The sequence below is a fragment of the Schistocerca cancellata genome, chromosome 5 (genome assembly GCF_023864275.1).
Source record: "Schistocerca cancellata isolate TAMUIC-IGC-003103 chromosome 5, iqSchCanc2.1, whole genome shotgun sequence".
In the NCBI taxonomy this organism is placed as follows: Eukaryota; Metazoa; Arthropoda; class Insecta; order Orthoptera; family Acrididae; genus Schistocerca; species Schistocerca cancellata.
The window spans coordinates 765,071,458-765,096,657 of record NC_064630.1 but is presented as its reverse complement, the minus strand read 5'-3'; the positions used below and the strand labels follow the sequence as shown (position 1 = coordinate 765,096,657).

The 25,200-nt window shown below is 37.4% G+C and overlaps 1 protein-coding gene across 2 annotated transcripts in view; it reads left to right on the top strand.

Moving 5' to 3' along the window:
• LOC126188997 (kinesin-associated protein 3) overlaps positions 1-25,200 on the top strand; it is a 226,372-nt gene that overhangs the window by 89,709 nt on the left and 111,463 nt on the right. For both annotated transcript variants that reach the window (XM_049930800.1, XM_049930801.1), the window contains exons 9-10: positions 19,240-19,340; positions 21,195-21,413. In XM_049930800.1, coding sequence (XP_049786757.1) covers positions 19,240-19,340; positions 21,195-21,413 — 320 coding nt within the window. The remainder of the gene's footprint in view (positions 1-19,239; positions 19,341-21,194; positions 21,414-25,200) is intronic.

The window sequence follows — 25,200 nt, the reverse complement described above, 5'->3', positions numbered from 1 at the left end:
TGTCACACACATTGCGGCAATGCCGCCATGGAAACCAACAACCGATGCCATCCGCACCAGTTGCTATTCAGTGGTGCTGATTCCATACCCGCTCACTGACACAGCACAAAACTCTATGCTGGGTGAGCATAAAACAATAATTGTTTAAGTATAAAGTTGAAGAAACTGTTCAATAGACTGTATTTGTGTATTTAATATACTTAGAATTTTTTTTAATGCTTACTAGATCTAAAATTGGTAAAACCATGGGAAACATACAGTTAGTTGAAGAAACTTCAGAACCAGCCATGGCAATGAAGGTGAGTAAGGAGGTGCCAGAATGGCCTCAATTAGTGAATTTGATCAAAATTTTAAATGATAAAATACATGACCAGAGGAGAGATTCAACTGCTCAAAATGCTTCTTTAAGAAAAGAACTAAATACAACTTTAAATGCTCAGTGTCTTAAATTAGATTCAGTGAATACTCAATTAAATAATAAATTGGATGTTCAGAATGAAACTTTAGGAATGTTAAGTGCTAAATTAGATGAACAAAGTAAGGAATTTAGCCATTTATGTCAAGGCATGGGAAATTTGAAAACTGAATTTGACGCTTTAACTACTAAAGTAGAAAATTTTAAAATAGATTTGAATGGTGAACTAACTAGTTCTTTAAGATGTCACGTAAATCAACTGTTCACTGACTTTAATCAGAGATATAATAAGCAATTTCAGGATTTGACAAAGAAGTTAGAATTTGATATTGAAGATAAATATAATAATGTAGAATCTGAACTTAGTGAGAAGTTAGGATCGTTTCAAAATGTATGTAATGTTGCATTTGATGCTGAAAAGCAAAGATTGCACAATCTGAGAGTGTTGAAAAGCAGGATAAGTTAATACGAATAGTCCAATCACAAATTGCAGGTGTTAACACTTGAGCAGATAACATGGAAAGAAACTTTAAAGAGAAACTAGTAGCCTCAGACTTAATAAATATAAGTAGTCTGGAGGAACAGGTAGAGGAAATAAGTGACTGAAAAGTTGCCACGAGAGTAATCTCCAAGAACGAATATCCTGTCTTATCTTCTGAACTCAGTGATACCAAGAAAGGTATGAATGAATTATGGAAAGAATTCAAACTTATTCAGGGCAAGGTACATAAGAGGATGACTTCTAATGTGGTATTGACTAGTTAGGTAATGACGGATTTACAATGTGGAGCCAATTCATGCTTATCTAGGCAATTTTCTAATTTTAAGCCAGATGGGAAGTACATCCCACTCATTTTCTGAAAAGATTGAACTAAGCCTTGCCGAAGAACTGGGAAGATTCGAAAAAGATTGAATTTGCTGCTGAATACCTTTTAGGGGAAGCTGGAGAGTGGAGTGCTGTAAATATCAAGAACTTTTCTTCTTGGGGAGACTTCCAGAAGAAATTTAAGGAAAAATACTGGTCCACTAGTGCACAGGAAAAACTAATATCAGATTTGTGTGACCCGAAGTAATACAATAATACGTGGGGAACAATGAGAAAGTATTTCGACTGGTATTTAATGCAGGTGAAGTACTTAGATAAGCCAATGGAACAAGAGGGGTTAGTTCAAATTTTAATCAGATGCTTACCTATCTATGCAAGAAAAGACATCTTGTATAGTGGCTGGAAAACAGTAGAATTGTTGTCCTTTGTGGATGTACTTGATGCCTTTAAATAAGGACTGCAACAAGAGCATACACCAAAGTGAAAATCTTAATTACAAAAGGAATAGTAAGAATAATTTAAAAAAACCATAAGGCCAGCTTAGCTAGAGTACACAAGTGCAACAGAAATAATGGCAATGATGATTATCAGAAGCAGCATCCACCTTTGAATTATGTCCAATAACTTCGCAGGAATTTGTGCCAAGTAATAATAGAGCACAAAGTAGTAACATAGTACCCTGATTTGGTAACCAACCAGTGATTACTAATAATGAGGAAAACACATTGCAATCTGGATCCAGGGCCGGAGCCCAGGTTGTAGAGAGGCATGGTTCATAATAAGTATGTTAATTTCACGCACAAAATACCTACAAAGGAATGGTTGTTACTGGAAGAACCAAGCTTTACTACCAGAAATCCACAACCAATAATAGCAGGAACCATGGAGACTTCTGAAGTTAACATATTTATGGACTCAGGGAGTGAGGTGCCGCTTATTTCTAGAGTGTTCTTTAACACATTACAGATTAAGCATTATTTACCACTGTTACCAGTAACTGGAGTTTACATAGTTGGCATAACCGGAAGAAAAAGTAATGTTGTGAAACATGAAACCCAAGTGAACAGCCACATCGGAAATATCAGATTTTGTCAAACACTTTTAATAATAGAAAATGATGTTTTATTTGGCCTAGATTGGTTATTAGAATTTAACATCATATTGAATTTCGAGGAAAATCTTCTTTGCTTTGGTAAAGGTGACAGTAAATGTTGGATACCATTTGTAATCGATAATTACATTGCAAGACAGACAACTGAATGTTAATGTTTACGATTAATTGCTACAGCACGATTGTCACGAGATCGATAATGTAAATGGCATATCACATTCAGCTGACTTACAAAACAAAGTTAATGAATCTCTAATATTAACCAGTGAACAAAAATTAGATTTATATAAAATTCTAATGGAATATGAAGTAGTATTTTTCGATAGTTCCAGCAACATCAGCGATGACATATGTAAGTTTAAAATCAAAGATGACACTCCATTTTTCTGTAAGCCATATCCAATACTGATAAGTTTGAAAGAAGCAGTTAAGGAGGAAATTGACAAAATGATTGACAACAATATAATAGAACGTAGTTCTAGCATCATGAATAACCCTTTAGTAGTGGTATAAAAAGGTTACAGGAGGTGTGCGATTAGTGTTAAACATGCCTACATTGAATAAACATATAGACAGAATGAGACACACCAATTAGCATTGATGAATTATTATCTAAATTTTAAAAAGCAAGGTTTTTAGCACAATGGCCCTGATGGTGGGATATTAGCAAATTAGGCTACATCCTGAATCAAAGAAGTGTACAGCATTTCTGTTCAATGCTAAATCATGTCATTTCAGTGTGTTACCATTCAGACTAAATATCTCAGTATCCATATTTATTCGTGCTCTGGATGAGGCATTAGGAAGTGATTTATTGAAGGATTTAATAATATATGTGGATGATATCCTCATAATCTCTGCTACCTGGGAGGAACATTGTCTAACATTGAGTAAGACCCCGAAAAAATTTAAAGAAAAAGGTATTACAGTGAAATTGTCTAAATTGCACTTCCCTGCGTGACAAGAGATTACGTTTCTGGGGCATATTGTAGGTGTGCAGGGGTTTAGACTGGATCCTGAGTGCATAAAAGCTATTAAAGAATATCCAACCCCTAGAAATGTGACAGTTGAAGGGATTCATAGGAATGGCCGGATACTATAGATGGTATATACAAGGTCAAGATTGAATGACCCAAGAATTTTACATTTATTAAGAAAGGGAATACGGTGGTGGGATCAAGAGGCAAATGACGGGTTTGAAAATGTAAAAAGAGCACTGGTAGAATCAACCATATTACATCATCCGAGTATGGATGAGCCATTTAAAATTTCAACCATTGCATCTGATTATGGTATCGCAGCAGAACTTGTTCAAGGAGAGTGGGTTGTAGATAATGTAAATGATAGATCCATAGCTTTTGCTAGCTGTAGTCTTAATAAACATGAATTAAACTACACAGCTACTGAAGGAAAAAAAAAAAAAAAAAACCATTGGCAACAGTGTGGAGTATCCAGAAATTCCAAACACTAGAATGGGGGTCATAAATGCATGTCTATACAGACCATCAAGCTCTATCTTTTTTAATAAGTAGTCAGTTGTTACACAGTAGATTAATGTGATTGATGTTGTTCCTACAGGAATATGACATTTGGATACAGTATGTAAAAGGTTCTGAGAATATTGTACAAGACGCTTTGTCTAGGTTACCAGTAGGCATGGAAGAGTTAAAATGTACGGAGGGACCCGGCGTAATTTTTGCAATTAATTTTATGACAGTAGAATATTCACACACCAGACAAGAGATGGCCTGAAGAATAACAGAAAACATCCATCATGATCCCTATTTTACAGAAATGTTTGCTATGTGTATCAGGAATTCCGTACCTCCTAATCAAGCAGGAAAGTGGAAAATTATAGGGCATAATTTGTTTTAGAGAGACAGTATAACATCACAATGTTGGCGCATTTGCTTTCCGAAGTTAATGGAAGACGAAATTGTGTGGTATATTCATACAGGAGATGGACACTTCGAAATAAAAAAGTGTATAGCTCATATGAATAAGTTCTATTATTTTAAGAAGCTAGGACATAAAGTAGCATCTTTAATTAGGACCTGTGAAATCTGTCAGAAGGTGAAAGAGAGTAACGCTCATGTTAAATACAAAATGTATCCAATTATTTCTAAATCGTTACACGATCTTACAGCTGCAGATTGTTTTGGACCGGTTCCTAAAGGAAAGGGAGAAGTGTCATACTTTTTGTTTCACATAGAGTGCTGGTCAAAATATTTTAAGTTATATCCTATAAAAAGAGCAAGTACACAGACAGTTATACATTGTTTGCAACAGTAATTTCTGGAGGTGGGAAAACCAAAATGATTTCTCACAGATAATGGACCACAATTTGTCAGTCATGAATTTAAAGAATTTCTAGTTTGGGAAGATATTCGTCAAGTATTAATATCCAACTATAACCCATCCTCGAATCCGTGTGAGAGAGTTATGAAAGAAATTGGGAAATTATGCCACACCTACTGCCATGAAAAACATAGTTTATGGGCAATGGAAATTAAAGACTTTGAACTTATTTGAAATGAATTACCACAGTTACCAACTGGATTAACACCTTTGGAAGTAATAGGCAAAGCATTTGTAGGAGAACCTCTCATTAAATGTTTTACTTGGCCTGGACATCTTACTGTCAACTACACACTGAATCAGGAAATAGTTCCTAGAAATTTAGTTGAAAAGGCACAACAAAGAGTGAGTAAGCATAATGAGAAAGCTGTAGAACAGCAGTACAAAGTTGATGACCTAGTCCTTTTAAAACAGCATCTTCAGAGCCCTGGCCTGAAAAAACACACACATAAGTTTTTCCAAAAGTATGAAGGATCATACCGGGTTCAGACGGTAATCCATCCCAAGATATTCTTTTTAGTGGATCCTACAACTGGGTCAGAAAAAGGAAAGTACAATGTAAAGGACATAAAGTCGTATATCTCCCAGGGACATTAACGTTCTGTATTAACGGGCAGAGTAACGACTGTTGGATTCCAAGTTGTTTTCTGTGTTTCTTCTGTAATAATTTTCCTTCACCGAATTCCCCCAAACTCTTAAACTATTCTGTCATTTCACACTTAGAGGTACTGGTAAAAACCATACCAGCGAGAATTTGTTATTACGTCACCCAAAATTGCTCCTGGTATGTGACTGCTTCATCCTCAGTTGTTAGAGGGCTGTGCCCGCTACGAATTTTTACTGTGTCATCCTCGGTTGTGAGGGGGTTGTGCCCACTAGGAATTTTGATTGCATCTTCCTCGGTTATTCCAGGGGTGATCCTACCTGTCTTCATGACTCGTCCCGGCTCGCCCCAACTTATCCTGACTTTACTAGGTGGCGACATGAGGTGGGAATTGGTGCGCATATTATCCCTGAATTAAGATAGATTAAATTTGCCTTGCCCGCCATTCTCTCCCCCAGTTTCGATTGTAATGCCAACAGCAGTAGACGCGGTCTCCACCTAGAGTTAGGTTTTATTTTTGCTGAATTAGTCCTTGTAAGTGATCTCTTCACCAGTGTTCTGCGCAAATTTGTGGGCAGAAGTCGGGGTGAAATTAACGTCATTAAATTTGTATATTCTATTAATATGAATCATAATTACAGTGATTCCAAAAATGGTTTTCTTGAAAGCTTCCTGATAATCCTTTTTTTGTCACATAGTTCTAAGTAAGTAGGGAGAACCATACCTGACACATAACTTTCAAAATAATTTCTGAAATAGTGAGAATACCATTCTCTCACTGAATGCAAGATAATCAAGTTAAAGTCATTGAAGCATATTTTTCATAGTAAACTAAATGTAATATTATATTTGTTGAAAACATATCATTGTGTGACTAATTAAATGACTGTGATAATGGAATATATAATTTTATACTTCGTACAGAATATTTGTTTGTATTGATGTAGAAAAGGGGTGGGTAGTGTAGGTAAAAGCACAATTTACACTAACAAATAAATCATGACTAACACAAAACACACATCACACCTTTCAAATGACCTTTGAAAACAAGTGTGCCTGATTCTTCACCATTTGCCAGTTCCATAGGGTAGCTAAGATTTTCTTTGGGGACCTCAAGTGTGAAGATGGGAATGTCAGTTCTGTAGGATATGATTTAACACCATACCTCCTCTGGCTTCTCACCAGCGAGGTTGGGATTCTGGGGAAGGGGGGTGGAAAGGGTTTCCTGTTTTTAGGGCTGTCTTCTTTCTCTTCTTCGATCTTAGCAACCACATCTACCTTTATTTCCTTTCTTACTTCTCGTTTGAGCACCTATCTATTTTTTTCCCTCTTTCCATATTCATCTACTTCTATTGCAGAAGTCCTTCCTAGTTTCCGTGATTTCCAATAACCTACAAAATATCGTCAGATAAGAAGGCTGAAGAATCAGACTACACAAAAACACTTCCACATACACACAAAGAAATACGAATACACAAACAATGAAGTTAGACATCAAAAGGATGTAAGAACTGCCAAGGGTTGTAGGGGAAAAAGATATGTGTACATCCGGAAAGATGCACACTTTGTTTTTTAAGTGACGGTTCTACATTGTTCCTTTTTTTGGGTCTTATCTTGTATATACATACATGTGTGTGTATGTATATACAAGATATACATAAATGTGTGTCGGACAAAAAGGAACGATGTAGAACCATCACTTAAAAAAACACAGTGTGCATCTTTCCAGATGTACACACATAAATATACATAAAAAGAAAGAATGGTAGCAATCAACTCAAGCACTGAGTGAGATAGGAGCAGGAGAGCTTGTGGAATAATTATAAAACACTAATAAGCAAGGTTGGAGTTAGTCATGATAATCATTTAAGAAAAGTCAGGGTAGCAAACACACTGATGAAGTGGTGAGTCATTAGTATCTACTAACATTATAGAAGTTGAGAAGTGGGAGAGGACTCTAAGGTGTTAGAGGAGGTACTAAGAAGTGAGAGTGAAGTGTAAAATAGATTTTTTTTAACAGGAAATATTTAAGTATAGTGTACATAAAGATGTATAGTAGGGCAATGAACCATTAGGCTTACTCATAAAGGATAAGGGGGATGTACCCAGCATTTGCTAAGGATATAGGGCAAGCGTACCTACATAGAGATAGGACGACCTGTGGCCTGATGGATAGGGATGTTTTATAAAGGGGTGTACCTACCAGAACGGAAGGAGGAAGTGCACTCATAGGGTCAACCCACATATAAGGTATAGGTACTGATCCTAAGGGAAAAGGACAGTACCATGACAGAAGTCACACATTTAATAGAAATTATTCTGGTAAGTTTGAATTCCATATACGACTAGCTTTATTGTGTTTTAGGTAAGTTTACTAGTGTCAAAAGCCAACACTTTTATTTTGCCCAGAGTTCCCCCAGACTACAAATTACTACAAATAATGATACTAGTACGTACTAAGGAAAAAATAGTACAAGGAATTTGAATAAAGAATAAAGTACTCAAGTGTCCTGAACACCTGGAATTTGCGATTGGATAAAGAGCAGAAAAAAGAACAAAAAATGGTCCTCATGATTTTTACATATATTGAAAGAGCTAACTCCAACATTGATTGAAATATTCATGTTTTATTATAAAAGTAAAATGAAAAAAATAAGGAATAGCCAAATAATAAGAAAAAGGGTATTCATGGTTATTAAAAGAACAAGGTATATCACATAGAATTGTTATTCTATGTGATATAAATGTACATGATGATGGTATATAATATATTACATGTTCGATCTGATTGGGGGAGGGGGGGTGGGGGGAATATGTAGTGCTTCGAAAATTTCTGTGTCCGGCAGCTGACAAATACCTGCTCTATGATCCATAGTGTTTCAGTGTGTGTGTGTGTAGAGAAGAGCCTGTGCTATTCTTTGCTGGTTTCATGACTGTGATGATTGTTAAGAACAAATGAAAAAATGAGATTAGACTTTTAAGTAATTCATGCTAGAAGCGAGATATGTTCATATTTTCTGGTGGTTATTAAACCAACCCTGTTGTAAATGTATCCTAATAGAGTCTAATGTTTGACAACTTGGTTGACTCTCACGAGTTCGAATATTTGCATGAGAAGTGGTGAATCTGTTTTTTGTGGAAGTTGAAATATACCATGACTGAACTAAAAGTATTCTTCGAGTACAAAATTATTTCAAGAGTAGAGAGAGAGTCTCATAAATTCCCTTAACCAGCATTATTCTTCGGAGAAGTAGTTTTTGGAGATCGATGTGGCCTGCTATTCAGAGAAGAAGATTGGCTGTGCATACCAAGTGAGTCAACCTATGGGAGAGAGGTGGGAAGTTTGCAAACCAGCTCCACATCACTTCTTGTCATCTAAAGCATTTGAACATTTCATAGCATATAGCTAATTTGTTTAAAAAATATGACATGCTGTGTCCTTTACCAACAATAATGCAACCAAGTTGCTCTGTGTACATAATGAGAAACCTCTAATTGACAAATTTCTCAAATTATATAAAATACAACACAGTGCATGTTTGAGCTTTTATGTAGCACAGACAGTGAGGGCGTTTAAGAATCAATGTTGTGAGCACTTGCTGAGCAAACATGGTGAGAATTCATATAACGCAACTTTTACAGAACATCTCAAAATTGAGAAACACATTCTTCTTCCTCCATCCATGCTCTACATTGAAATTTTTCATATAGCTGACAAGGGCTGCAAGGTACGGAATGACCCTATATACTAATTTGAAATATATAAACATTCCCACCCAAATTCAGAAAATTTGTAGAGTGATCAACTTGCATTAAAAACAGACACTCTTTTGATCGCCAGGCCTTTTATATATTAGTACCTTTTTTTTTAATGTAGTGGGACTTACTTCTTTATATGCCATTTGTAATTTTTGTGTGAATTAATGCATGGTGTTTCAGAAGGGATGGCCAATATTCAGGGATATGACAGAATGATCATTTGAAACAAACTAGTCAGGTAAACATGTGCTCTAAACCACATACTTTAAGAGCTATGAGATATTCTTGATATATATTTTAGAGCACATATTTACTGGACATTTTTTCCTTGTTTACTTCCCAATGGAAAGCAAAGAGCATGCAGTAAAAGAGATTTGTTTCACAGTATCAAAGAGCAAGAATTGCTCATAGCACTTAAGGTGTGTATTTTTGTTTTGAATGATTATTACTGTCATGTCCCTAAATATTGATCATCACTTCCGAAACGTCCGTCGCTCGTGGTCTCGCGGTAGCGTTCTCGCTTCCCGAGCACGGGGTCCCAGGTTCGATTCCCGGCGGGGTCAGGGATTTTCACCTGCCTCGAAATGACTGGGTGTTTGTGTTGTCCTCATCATTTCATCATCATCCAGGAAAGTGGCGAAATTGGACTGAGCAAAGATTGGGTAATTGTACGGGCGCTGATAACCACGCAGTTGAGCGCCCCACAAACCAAACATCATCATCATCATCCTCACTTCCGAAACACCCTTTATATTTTCGTTGCTGCTAACACAACAGCTTCACATGTACATAGAAGTGATTCAGTTATTGTAAATTGTCATTCTGTGTTTACAATGATCACACACAATATATACACTGTGGACGTACCATGGCATTATGCTTATGTAAAAAAAGATATTGATGTCTGCTAAACCAATACTAAATAAGTTTCTGTAATATACTTCTTATAATTTACATAAATATGTAGCCAAGGTCTGAAGATTTATGATGTCCCTAATTTTTTAGGCTTCTGAAGATGACAAGTTAATTTGTTGAAATCTGTAAAGTGAAATAAAAATATGTTAGCAACTAATGACTGAATTTTATTGTGAAATGTGTGCATACTGTAAGCACACTTCTCTTTTTATAAACTAAAACAGTTTTGTTTGAAAACACCAATATATTAATGTCAATATTAAGCTACCAATACCTGTAGGAGCTAAACAACACTACAATATATTAGGTTACAATACTGTTTATTTATAAGTTTGGATGCCAAAGAATGTGGAGCTGTCCTTACTTTTCTTATTGATATTTGATGTTCTATAAATAACTCACAGTGTTTATAATATTTAATGTGTAAGTAGACAGAGTGTACCTCATTATGTTTGAAAAACTCATATTTGCATTTCTTTTGTTTCATTACATTATGTTACGTGAGTTGTATTTCATTGATCCCATGGAGAGGAGTCTCAAGAATGTGGAAAGAAGTTAAATGTGTACATTTTAATTAATTTAATAAAAGAAAATGCTTTGTATTATGCTGTAGTGCATTAATACAACGTTAATGGTCACTGTGAAGACATCGTTTGGTGGAATAGGAGGGATTGCCCAAGTGAGATGGTCAGAAGCAGTACTGTCAGGTTTTTTAAATGTTTCTCTGCACGATGGGTCACATCATACCAAATGCTGGTCTAAAAAGGAGTGCAGTAAAAAGACCAAGCTTCCTCACTTAAATGTGGCTTTTTTCAGTGGTGTAAGTTGCATGTGTGGACATACTCAAAGATTTCTGCCTCTATCATAGGACACACGTATCCTTCCCTCCATTGGTCTTTTTCTTTTTTATTGCAGTAACATTCTATTCATTGACCAAAGGAGAAGGATGACATAACTAGGGAGCAGCCTTGGGTGATCCAGCTATCTCTTGGTCACAGTTTAGCTGTAGCCATTCCCTTGGACAGACAGCCTGTTAGTCATCATGCCCACATAGAAGGCCACACAGTGCGTGCTGCTAAGTTGGTAGAGCACATGTGTGCGTCTACAGGTGGCCCTGGCATTGGTGGGGTTGAAGAAGCTTGTTATAGGACTGGAATAGGTGGTAGTGGAAGGATTATGGAACAGGTGTTACATTTAGCTCTATTACAGGGATATGAACTGTGGGGGAAGGGTTGTGAACAAGAGGGGAATAGGGCTGGACAAGAATATTGCATGGATTTGATTGGTAATGGAACACCACTATGGGAAGAGTGGGGATGATATTCATCATTTCAGGACATGACAAGAGGTAGTGAAAACCCTGGCTGTGAACATAATTCAGATGCTCCAATCCTGGGAAGTACTGAGTTAACATGGAGGCACTCCTTTATAGACCTCAATGGGTATGTGGGGCATGGTAGGTGACTGTGGAGACTAAGTGCAGGAGATCTGTTTCTGGACAGCATGGTGTGGGTAATTTTGGTGTGCAAAGGCCCCAGTGAGACACTTTACATATTTGGAGATAGGCTGTTTTTCACTGCAGATACAGTTACCATATAGGCTGTATGGAAGGGACTTCTTCATGTGAAAAGGGTGGCTACTGGGCTGCTGTCAAAATGGATGTATTGTTGATGACCGGTAGGTTTAATGGTGGTGGAGGTACTGAAAGAGCTATACACAAGGCAAATGTAGACATTAAGGAAGGTGGCTTGTTGGGTGAGGACCAGGTGAAGCAAATGAGGGAGAAGGTGTAGAGATGGCTAGGAGATGTTACTGTTGGACTTAATCCAATAGCTTACCCAACAGTCTACTTTCAACTGTGCCTATCCACTGCTCAACACTTCCTGTGTGTGATGAATAGCAATCTTTCCTTATTCATATTATTATTCTATCCCAGATTTTCCATTGTTTGATGAAAAAAGTATATTACAGTCTTCTTAAATTATTGATATTAGGGCAAGCTCACTGTAAGTGGTGCTTTCATTCTGTATTAAGAAATCTTTATTCCTGAATAACATTTAATAGTTATTTTTACTCCTCCCTCCCTCACTCTCTCCCTCGCCATAAACTGTTTGTAATTCTTACTGCTGTCATTTATTGCTACTGTGTGCGGAACTGATTGGCAAGTGATTGTACTGGTACTTAATTTTTCTACCTTCATGGTATTGCTATTTAATATTTGTTGTTTTTGACAGTTGGAAGTTTCATTTAGTTCATAGTTTTGATTCATATCATTGTAAGTCTTTGATTGTATAGTTTTCTTTGCATGTCTTTCCATAGTACAGGTAGCTGTCATATTGAAATACTATCAGAAAATGAAGAAGTGGCAGTGCATATGGTTTATGGCAACTTGAGTTGTCCGACAATACTGTTGGCCCAATTCCAAGAGTAAAATAGGTAAAAATAAATAAGTATACTAGGAACCCCAACAACATGCTAAGAATCAAGTTTTTCTGTTGCACAGTATTTGGTGGCTAGTGTGTAAACATGAAAACTGTCCATGTAATACTCCAGTTTTCATCACATGAAAGTGGATGCATGTATTATGTACCCTGATTTAGGCAACAAGGAACAGCTCTTGTAATTTGACAACCACCACAAACTTCTAAATAGTGTTCACTACAAGAATGCATCAGTTTAAATATCCTCAGAAGATCATTATGGATTTTTGTCTGGAGCTTATCATTATAAAACTTTCCTATACAGTAAAATGTATGTACACAATTTGCAATGCTTCCTTTTTTTAGTGTAGAACCCAAGGGAAATAAATTTGAAGACAGTGTTATAGAAAGGGAAGAGATAATAGATGAAGATTAAAGTGCAGATACGATGCTAAGAGGAGAATTTGACAAAGCACTGAAATACGTAACTTATAACAAAGACTCTGGTGTAGATGACATTCCTTCAGATTTATTGAGATTCTTGTGAGGGCCAGCCATGACAAAAGTATTCCATACAGTTTAAAAGATATATGAGACAGGTGAAACACCTTCAGATTTCAAGAATAAGGTAATACTTCTAATTCAAAAGAAGGCAGCACTCACATACACAAATATTATCAGACTATCAGTCCAATAAACCATTATTGCAAAATACTTACATAAATTATTTACAGGGTTTCCAGAGAAATGTGGGAACTCACGAGGCAATACTTCTCTTATAAGATAGACTGAAAAATGGGCAAAGTTTAAACTGATAGTAAATTGGGCTCTGAAGAAGCATGTGCTGAATAAGTGGATTAAAGATGGACCAAGCAACATTCAGAAAATGCTGAGGAAGCCAGGATTGTTCCACACTCAGTTCAAAAAAGAATGTGGAAATGTCAACAGGTGACATTCTTTTTGAGGAACACTATTGAGAAAATTTATTAACTGTCATTTGAAGCTGAGAGCAGAACAGTTCTACATCTGCCAGAAAACATTTTGTTTAAGGGCCACAAAGATAAGATAGAAATCAGGGCTTGTACAAAGACATATAGAAAATTGTTCTTATTCTGTTTTCTAGATGAACAGGAAAGGAAATGACTAGTAGTGGTACAGGGTATCCTCCGCTATGCACCGTATGGTGGCTTGTGGAGTATGTATGTGGGTGTAGAAAAGGTAGTAGAAATTCATGCGTTCATAAAAAGATCAATGCGCAAAGCATACAACTACTTTCATCTTTATATCTTAGCGAAAGATATTTTTGAGAACCCATGGAAATTCTGGCTCTATGTAAAATGACTAACTGGCTTGAAGGCCTCTATCCAGTGACTTGTCAGTCAGTATGGTGTAGCATCAAAAGGAGAATTAAAGCTTTAAATTCCATGTCTAAGAGAGAATTCATTCTGGAGGAGTGTACAGAAATGCTATCATTTGACCATCACACAGAGATGGGGCATAGTAATAGATGTCCCTGGTGTAGAGAAGCAGATAAAGGGCTTTAAAACAAATAAGTCACCAGGTTAAGACTGAATCTCACTTTACTTCTACAGAGAGTACTGTACAGAATTGCCCCTTGTTTAGCTTGCATTTATCGCAAATCTCTCACCCAACTCAAAGTCCATGAGACAAAAAAAGTGCGGGTGGCTTCTGTTTATAAGAAGGATAAAAGGATGGACCCACAAAATTATAGAACAATGTCCTTAACATCGGTTTGCTACAGAATTCTTAAACATATTCTATGTTAGAATATAATAAATTTCCTTGAGACAGAAAAGCTTTCATCCACAAATCACCACATATGTAGAAAGCACCCCTCGTGTGAAACCCTGTTTGCCCTTTTCTCACATGATATGCTGTGAACTATTGGTGAAGGGCAAAGGGGAGATTCTATATACCTAGATTTTCAGAAGGCATTTGACATGGTTCCCCACTGCTAATTGTTAACAAAGGTCTGAATGTATCAAAACAGTTCCCAGCTGTGCGACTGGCTCAAACACATTTTAAGTAATAGAACCCAGTACATTGTCTTTGACAGCAAGTGTTCATCAGAGACAAGGGTATCATCAGGAGTGCTTCAGGGAAGTGTGATAGGACTGTTCTTATTCTCTATGTACATAATCTGACAAGGGTATCTGGTATGGAATAATAATAGGAATTAGGATAGACTGCTACACATCACACAGAGGAAGTGTTGAGCAGTGAACAGACACAGTTAAAACTAGACTGTTGGGTAAGGTATTGGACTAAGTCCAACACTAACATCCCCTACACCCGTGGTCTTGCTGCCTTTGAGCACTACCTTCCCCAACACTGGAGTGACTTGAAACCTACAACCTCCATCATTGTCACCATGACCAACTATATCCTCATCCACAATTACTTCTCCTTTGAATTCATAACCCACAAACAAATCTATGGTACAGCCATAGGAACTTGCATGACATAATTCTATGCCAGCCTATTCATGGACCATCTAAAGGAATTCTTCCTAGCCATCCAGAACCCAAATGCCTCACCTGGTTCTGAGACACTGAGGTGTCTTCATGATCTGGATCAGGAGTGTGGAGTCTCTGTCCACAATCCTCCAAAACCTCTACACCTTCTCCTTCATTTGCTTCATCGGGTCCTCATCAGCTTAACAAGACATATTCCCTAATGTAAACCTCCACCTCATGGATAGCTCCATCAGTACCTCTGTCCACATCAAACCCACCAATGATCAACAGCACTTCCATTTTGACAGCTGTCAGCAATTCCACATCATGAAGTCCCTTCCATATAACGTAATCCTCATGGCCATCACATCTGCACTAACAAGCAGTCTCTCCCCAAATATGCTGAGAGTTCAGTGGAGGCCTTTACAGACCTTCGACAGTTTTTCATGGGTCTGATATTTTCCTAATGATCTGCCTTTGTAGTATTTCTAGTTTATCTTAACTGTAATTTAATGATAGACATTCATATGGATATTGACGTTCTGGCATCACTATTGTTTTAGACAGGCATTTTATAAAATTTTTTAGTTATACCATATTCCATTCCCATTTTATGTATTCATCTCCTCCATAGCAGCTTCTTTCAAACCATTTTCTCATATTATCTTCCCAAATATATTTAATTTTTTAAATCTTTTTCAACTTGGTTAGTTGTTTTCAGACATTTCAGTGCATTTTTAATGTTTGTAAAAAATTTGTTTTTTTTTTCTGCAAAAATTCTTAAGCTGTCTTCCTGGCTATTACTTCTAAAAGATTAATTTGTGTTACAGCAGAAGTATGTTAAAGGTATGTGTTAAAACAAGGCAGTTTATTCCATTATTTTTGTTTCCTCTTCCCAACCTTATCACTAAATTTATTTTTATTTTTTATTTACACATCTAGTATGTTGAACCAAGTTGAGGAGCAAATCTCCAAGGTCAAGGAATGTGTCAGTACATGAAATTACATCATAAAGGAATAACAGATAAAATAAAATGTTTATGAATAAAAAAAAGTCAAATCATAAGTTTAAGTAAACACACTTTACAACATTTAACACAATTAACAGTTTAATTTTTCAAGGGACTCCTCGACAAAATAGAAGGAGTGACCCATGAGGAAACGCTTCAGTTTGGATTTGAAAGCTTGTGGATTACTGCAAAGATTTTTGGATTCTTGTTGTAGCTTATTGAAAATGGCTGCAGCAGTATACTGCACACCTTTCTGCACAAGAGTGAAAGCTGCTAATTCTTGGGGATAAGCTGATACTGTTAACAAGAAATAACAGTAAGGGATATCTATATTGAGTGGCCAATGTCAGAATACCCAGACTAGTGAACAGGGGTCGATAAGAGGTTCACAAACTTACACCTGCTATTTCCCAAACTGCCCAATTCTGAGCCAAAAATATTCTTTGAGAATGGGAAGAGTTACCACAAAATAAAATACAGTATGGCATAAGTGAATGAAAATAAGCAAAGCAGACTAATTTTCATGTCGAATGATCACTTACTTCAGATACCGTTCGAATAGTAAAAATGGCACCATCAAGTCTTTGAAGAAGATCCTGACTGTGGGCCTTCCATGACAGTTTACTACCTGTCTTAACACCTAGGAATTTGAACTGTTCAGTTTCAATAATCATATGCCCACTCTGTGAAATTTAAACATCAGGTTTTGTTGAGGTGTGTTAGAAACTGTAAAAACTGAGTCTTACTGTGATTTAGTATTAGTTTATTTTCTACAAGCCATGAACTTATGTCGTGAACTGCACTATTTTAAACAGAACCAATGTCAGAACCTTTACTACCAAACCAGTGCCATCAGCAAACAGAAATGTTTTAGAATTACTCATAATACTAGAGGGCATAAATAAGGAACAGGAGTGATCCCAACACTGATCCCTGGGGCATGCTCCTTTGACTATGCCCCACTCAGACCCCGCGTCACAGCCATTCCCAACACTGTGAATAATGACATTTTGCTGTCTGTTGTTAAAGTAAGAGGTTAACCAATTGTGTGCTACTCCCCGTATTCCATAATGGTCCAACTTCTGGAGCAATATTTTGTTATCGACACAAACAAACAGCTTAGTTAAATCAAAAAATATCCTAGCATTCTAAACCTTTTGTTTAATCCATCTGGTACGTTACAGAGAAAAGAGAATATAGCATTTTTATTTGTTAAGCCACTTCTAAAGCCGAAATGTATATTTGATAAAAAATTATGTGATGTAAAATGACCAATTATCCTTAGATACACAGCCTTTTCAATACTTTAGCAAAAACTGATGGCATAGAAATAGGTCTAAAATTGCCTACATTACCCCTTTCTCCATTTTTATAAAGTGGCTTTATTACTGACTACTTTAATTGCTCAAAAAACTGACCGTTCTTAAAGGAAAAATTACAAATATGGCTAAGTACAGGGCTAACATGTGCAGCACAGTACTTTAATAATCTGCTGAGCACTCCATTATATCCATGAGAGTCCTTAGTCTTTAGTGATTTAATTATTGACTCAATCTTCCTCTTGTCAGTATCACAGAGGAATATTTCAGACATCAATCTCGGAAAAGCATTTTCGAAGAGAGTTATATGATTCTCTGTAGAAACTAAGTTTCTTAAATTCATTCAGTTTTTGAGACCAAATTTTCACCTTTTTAAACGCAATGAAAAAGAATTGGGGAGAGGCCAATACCTTGCCATAGACATCTTGTTATTTAGAAGGACTGACATATTTATCCCATAAATTTCACTGTGTCTGTAAGTGTTTCATGAATTAGATGTGCTACTTTAGACTTTACATCAAATCTTTGAGTTATTTCATCTATAATTTGTCTGTTAGCAGGGTCAAAGTCCTCTTTGAAATCAACAAACTTTACTCAACTATCTTCCAGATTCAGTTACCTGTGGTGAATGATTGACTTCGTATTAAATATTTGTTCAGAGCCTGATCTGCTCTTCCTAAAACCCCCTTGATAGTCACCTAAGTGACTGCCCATATTTTATTTGCTGCTCGTAGTATAGAAATGCCACTGCAGTTGGTAATGTTTTGTTTCTTACCTTTTTTATGTAATGGATGTATCACAGCTACCTTTGTCTCTCATGGGATTTTTTTTGGGGGAAACTATTTCAAACGTTCCGCTGTAATAGAAACTTTTCCTCTCACTTTTTGTTTTTTAATGTTTTAATTACATCGTCAATTTCTTTGAAAGTTGTAGGTAAATTTACTTTTAAATTACCATGAGTGTTTGGGAATTCCAGCTTATGGGTTCTGGACAATCAAAAGCTAGTCAAAATATTTTGCTATTTTTAGAGTTGCTTAAACCAAGTCTGCCATTTTCATTTATGAAACACACATTTAGGGTTTGGTATCCCTTTAATCTGCCTGTTAATGTGTGATAAAAATCACAGATGTTATTGTTTGAAAAGTTTTTCTTAATTTTTGCAAATTTCCTCTTTTCACTGTTTAAATTGATCATAGTGTCCAATTTCAATTTATCTTGACAGTTTCCAGTTTTTTCCATTTTTTGGCCCTCTATGTTAAAGATTCTTCTTGTATTTCATTCCACCATATTTTATAGTTATTTCTGATTGACTCAAATGTTTTCTGTGCAGCATTATTAATTTCTTTAGGTAATTCTGGCCAGTTACCATGTTTAGCCATTTTAATTTCATCTTGGTATTTTTGAATTGATTCTTTTCTAATTGTAAGTCTGTCTGGATCACACTTTATTAGTTTTTGTGATTTTTGTTGTATTTTATTAGGTAGAACAATAACCTTAATTTAGGAGATGTAGTAATCTGAATCAAATTCACCATTCCTTATTACTTTCACATTCATAATTTCCTAAGTGCCTTTTTGAGAAATGGGTAAATTATCTATCTGAAATTCTTCCAATATATGATTTAGAGAGGTATCCATCTTGTGGCTTTGCTTGGAAGGGAGGGGGGAGGGGGCTTCCTGAAGAAGGTCTACATTAGTTGCAGGTGAGAATGCTGGCAAAAACTGATCTGTCTCATACCATCTGTGTCGCTTCTTTTGCTGGCTGTGTGATACCATACTATTTAAATTTGTTTTTTGTACCTATTTGAGCATTAAAGTTACTCAAAAGCAGCTAGGTCATCATCTGTGGTATTTGGATATCTCAGTTTGTAAAAGATCTCAAATTTTTTTTTTAATTTTTTTTATTCTTTCTGTTGTCTGTATTGGAATGAGTTTATAATTTTAAAACTGTAGCCTTATTTAATAGCTTTTCTGAAGCTTTTCCTGTTGAATGTATTGTACAGACAAGCTTCCTCTAAAATTACAGGTGAGCAGAGACATGAAGTCATTGTACTAAGAATTCTGTACCACTTGAGTATGGATGACAAATGCAAATCTATGTTCACATATACTGATTGCATTCCAATGGTAAGTTAGCACTGAATAGTTGATATACCTGTCAAATATTGTATGGTTATGAGGTGTAGATATAGTTCCATCTTGCATGGGGGAAGACACAGTTGAATGAAGCAATCTACACTACTGTGGTGAGGCTGTAAGGAAGAGACATTTTGAGATGGAATGGGTGAAGCTGTAAAAGTGGAGGTACTGTCGATAGTTGGTGCACTTGGTATAAACAGATGTATTTATGGACCCATCTGAAAGGTGTAGATTCACATCTAGGAAGGTGACTCATCGAGTTGAAAGACCAAGTGAAATGGATTTGGGAGTAGGTGCTGAGGTTATGGATGAAAGAGTAAAGGTTGTTCCTGCCACGAGTCCATATCATGAAAATGAAACTGAACCAGACAATGGGTTTTAGATGTTGGCTGGTTAGAAAGGAGTCATCCAACTGGCCCATAAATAAGTTGGAATAGAATGGTACCATGCAAATGCCCATGACGGTACCACAAATTCATTTATAAATTCAGCCTTTGAAAGTCAAATAATTGTGTGTCAGGATGTGGGTTAGCTAGGAGGATTAGGGAAGAGGTGGTGGGTTTCGTATCAGGAGGCTGTTGGGAAAGGTAGTCATGGGTATGGGGGATGTTAGTGTATTAAGGACATTGCACCTGCAGTGACCATCAAGAAGTCTGGTGGTTACAGGACATGATTGTGGAATGGCAGTAAAGGAAGTAAGCAGTGTCTTGAAAGTAGGATTGGAAGTTATGGACAATAGTTTGGTGGCATTGGTCAACAAAGGCAGAGGTTCATTCTGTGGGAATGTTGTGCCTAGCCACAATGGCAGGACCAGTGGGGGGACCTTTGGGTTGATTTGGGAGCAGGTGAAAGACAGGAGTATCAAATGGTTCAAATGGCTCTGAGCACTATGGGACTCAACTGCTGTGGTCATAAGTCCCCTAGAACTTAGAACTACTTAAACCTAACTAACCTAAGGACAGCACACAACACCCAGCCATCACGAGGCAGAGAAAATCCCTGACCCCCACCGGGAATCGAACCCGGGAACCCGGGCGTGGGAAGCGAGAACGCTACCGCACGACCACGAGATGCGGGCGACAGGAGTATAGGAAGGTTGCTGTTGTGAAAAGGGAGATGGATTCAGGGATCACATTTTGGGATGCTGGAGGTCCTTTTGGACCTATGGGACAGGATTGCGACGATAGGGGCTGTAGGTACAGGTGTCGGAGAGCTCTGTGTGGGCTTTGAAACTAGTGCTTTATTAGAAATTACCTTAAATTTACTGTGAAATCATTTAATTCTTTGGTGTCCTTTATTGGGACTGGGAAATGATTGTATACTTTTATTCCTATACATTTAACAATGTTGGAGTTTCATTAAGTGGGACACCAGCATTAGTGCATCTCTTAACCTTGCTTCACAGTGGTGCCAATTTGCTGATTTTTTTTAATTGCTGTTTGAACCATATTGTTCTTGTTCTGCCTGCTTTCTTTCGGAGTGTAAACAACTACACGGGCTGTGCACTTTCGCCACAAATAATTATTCCATAATTAGGCATAAAATGAAAGAGAGCATAGTACATTGACAGGGTACCAATATTACATTTCTTATTTATGTTATGATGAAACATACTTTACTCTGTTTGGTACTGGTTATGTCGATGTGATATTGCCATGTGAGTTTACCAATTATGGAAACCCCAAGTAACTTGGTTTCATTGATAAATACAACATGGTTATCACTCAGTGGGGACTCTTGTTATTTTATTTTGAATATTGTGAAATTTTAGGTCAACTGTAATTTTTTTTTTTTTTACAAAGGTATGATTGAAGGAATTAATATTATGAACTGTCTTTACAGGTCATGACCATGCTTCTCGAAAGTCCAGAAGATGAACTTCATTTAGAATTGATTGCACTTTGCATCAATTTAGCTATCAACAAGAGAAATGCTCAAATGATGATTGAAAATAATCGCTTGCAAGCTCTTATGTCACGAGCATTTCGCAATCAGGACTCACTTCTTATGAAAATGATACGTAATATAGCACAGCATGAGGAAACAAAACAAAACTTTGTAGTAAGTAATTGTTACTTGTTTATTGTGACTCTTATTTCCATGCTGTTGATATGTATTGTATGGGGGTTTATTATAGGAAAGAAGTGGACATGCAAAGTATAATTGTGGAATGTAAGTATGAGTTTTGATTTAGTAGGTATATCACTTACCTTCTGGTAGAATATTGGGGGCAAGACATCTTGATCTACAACTATGTCTATATTCTGCAACCACTGCAAAGTGGATGCAGACATGTTTTGAAACAGTCTTCATTCCAGAGATACACCTCATTCTGTCAGATCTTCCTTTTACCTTTAACAGATTTCAATTTCCAATGAGACTTGCATTCTTTATTGTGACCAATACATCACCAGGTGCATCTGTTAAGCAGTGTGGAGTGCATTGGAAGTTACCAGTTGTCTCCCATGTATCATGGTATGTTGCTCCCACAAGAGTGGTTTCATTCAAGAATTCATTCTTGATGGGGAACCTAAAACTATTGTCTATAATGATATTTTATGTTAAATTAATGTTACAAGGGATTTGTAAACACTTTACCTTATAATTTGTGCACCATATTTATACATTTAAACACACATAAAGAAACTAAGTCTGTTTATCCTGTTATCGTGTTTTATTCCTTTTTCCTCTCTAATACGAGATTAGAATAAATAACTGGGAAATTCTGGGAGATCAGCTTACCTAAGAGGAAATAATCCATCTTTGTGTGAGATATGAACTTTTCAGCAAGTAGCAGTGCTTCGTAGAGTTGGTTGTATTTGGTACATTACGGAAGACTGCTGAGACATACACAGATACTATGTGATCAAAAGTATCTGGACACCCCCAGAAGCATATGTTTCATATTAGGTGTATTGTGCTGCCAGATACTTGATATCAGTGACCTCAGTAGTCATTAGACATTGTGAGAGAGCAAACTGGGGCACTCCGTGGAACTCACAGACTTCGAATGTGGTCAGATGATTGGGCGTCACTTGTGTCACATGTCTGTATGCAAGATTTCCACACTCCTAAACATTCCTAGGTCCACTGTTTGCGACATGATAGTAAAGTGGAAACATGTAGGGACATGTACAGCACAAAAGCGTTCAGGCCGACATTATCTGTTGACCACCGACAGTTGAAGAGGGTCGTAATGTGTAATAGGCAGACATTTATCCAGACCATCATACAGGAATTCCAAACTGCATCAGGATCCACTGCAAGTACTATGACAGTTAGACGGGAGGTGAGAAAACTTGGATTTCATGATTGAGCAGCTGCTCACAAGCCACACATTGTGCCAGTAAGTGCCAAATGACACCTTGCTTGGTGTAAGGAGTGTAAACATTGTTTGATTGAACAGTGGAAAAATGTTGTGTGGAGTGACGAATCACAGTACACAATGTGGCGGTCTGATGACAGGGTGTGGGTATGGCGAATGCCCAGTGAACGTCATCTGCCCATGTGTGTAGTGCCAACAGTAAAATTTGGAGGCAGTGCTGTTATGCTATGGTTGTGTTTTTCATGGAGGGGGCTTGCACCCCTTGTTGTTTTGCATGGCACTATCACAGCACAGGCCTACATTGATGTTTTAAGCACCTTCTTGCTTCCCACCATTGAAGAGCAATTCGGGGATGGCGATTGCATCTTTTCACACGATCAAACACCTGGTTATAATGCATGGGTTGTGTCGGAGTGGTTACATGACAATAACATCCCTGTAATGGACTGGCTTGCACAGAGTCCTGACCTGAATCCCATAGAACACCTTTGGGGTGCTTTGGAATGCCGACTTCATGCCAGGCCTCACCGACTGCCATCGGTACCTCTCCTCAGTGCAACACTCCATGAAGAATGGGCTGCGATTCCCCAAGAAACCTTCCAGCACCTGATTGAACATATGCCAGTGAGAGTGGAAGCTGTCATCAAGGCTAAGGGTGGGCTAACACCATATTGAATTCCAGCATTACCGATGGAGGGTGCCACAAACTTGTAAGTCATTTTCAGCCAGGTGTCCGGATACTTTTTATCACATAATGTATGTTTTAATCTTTTGAGTGAGGATACAGAGAAATGAAAAATATTGAAAAAATGAAAGATTCTAAACAGTGTTTGTAACTTTCAAAAGCACACACACACACATACACACACACACACACACACACACACACACACACACACACACACACACACACACACACACACACACACAGAGAGAGAGAGAGAGAGAGAGAGAGAGAGAGAGAGAGAGAGAGAGACCTACTTTCTTGTACATGCATTTTTCCATGTCCTGTTTCTTCTTGACAGTTTTTGCTCTTTCTAAATCTAGCCCTACACTGCCATATGTGTGTATGTATATTAGGATGTCTCTTATCCTTCAAGATTGATTTTTCTCTGTACTTCCTGTAGTAAGTGTCTATTTCAAGAGAAAATGTGTTGTGTGTAATTTGGGCTCAGTGGGAAAAGGGGAAGTAGTGCCCCTTAAACTCTGCTGTAATAACTTTAATAACACGAGAGGCATTCAATAAGTAATTCAATACATTTTTTCTGAAAGCAGGTTGGTGTTGTTCAGGTTTCCAATACACCTTATTACTCCCCACTTTTTTGCCTACAAAACCCTGTCTTTCAACATAATCTCCATTCAATGGATGGCCTTATGCCATCTTACAGGGAAGGTGTGTATGCCCGCATGGTACCACCCTTTACTGGTTGACATCAGAGCCAATATCATGCTGCATCAATAACCACCTCCCCGTCATCCCAAGCTGCTTCCCATGAAGTTCATCCTTCATTGCACCAAACAGGTGGTTGTCAGAAGGTGCGAGATCTGGGCTGTAGGGTGGATGTGGAAGAACAGTCCAATGAAATTTTGTGAGCCCCTCTCTGGTGTGCAGATCTGTGTGAGGTATTATGATGTCATGGAAAAGAAGAAGTTTGTTTGCATTTTTGTGGCAATGAACATCCAGAAGTCATTTGTTCAGTTTCCTGAAGGTGGCACAATACACTTCAGACTTGATCATTGCCCTTTGAGGGAAACCATCAAACAGAATATCCCCTTCAGAGTCCCAGAAGACCATCGCCATGACTCTACTGGCTGAGGGTGTGGCTTTGAACTTTTTCTTCGGAGAAGAGGTGATGTGATGCCACTCGATGTATTGTCATTTCTTCACCAGTTCACAATGATGATCCTATGTTTTATTGCCTGTGATGAAGTTTGACAAAAATGTTCATGATCAGCCTCGTAATGTGCAAGCAATTCTGCACAGACAGTCCTTCATAGCTTAGGCAGTGAGGGACACAGCGGGCACACACCTTTGACGACCTCAACTGGTGGACAAGTGTGTCAGCACTACTGTAAGAGGCATCCAATTGACCAGTGATGTGTTTGGTTGTGATCTGCGAATCAGCTGGAAAGAATATGTCCGCACATTCCGACATTGTAGGAGTCACAGCTGTGTACGGCCGGCTAGGAAATTGGACAGGTTTGTGTGACCTAGTTGTGATTAAGATAGCTGTCGCACCTTATGCCTCACTGTTCTTTTGTTCACTACCAGGTTTCCACAGACATTATGCAAGTGCTTATGAATATCTATGATGATCTGTTTTTCTGCCAAAAAAAACCTCAGTGACAGCTTGGAAAGCACCATAGTTAAAGAAGCCATTTTGAAGGCTATGTATAGTGCTGCCACCTATCAAAACTTCATGAAACTATAGGGGCTAAAGCGGGAATATTCCATGATGTCCCACCACAAATTCCACATTTTTTCAAATGAAATCAGCAGAGAAAAAAAAAGTGTTGCATTAC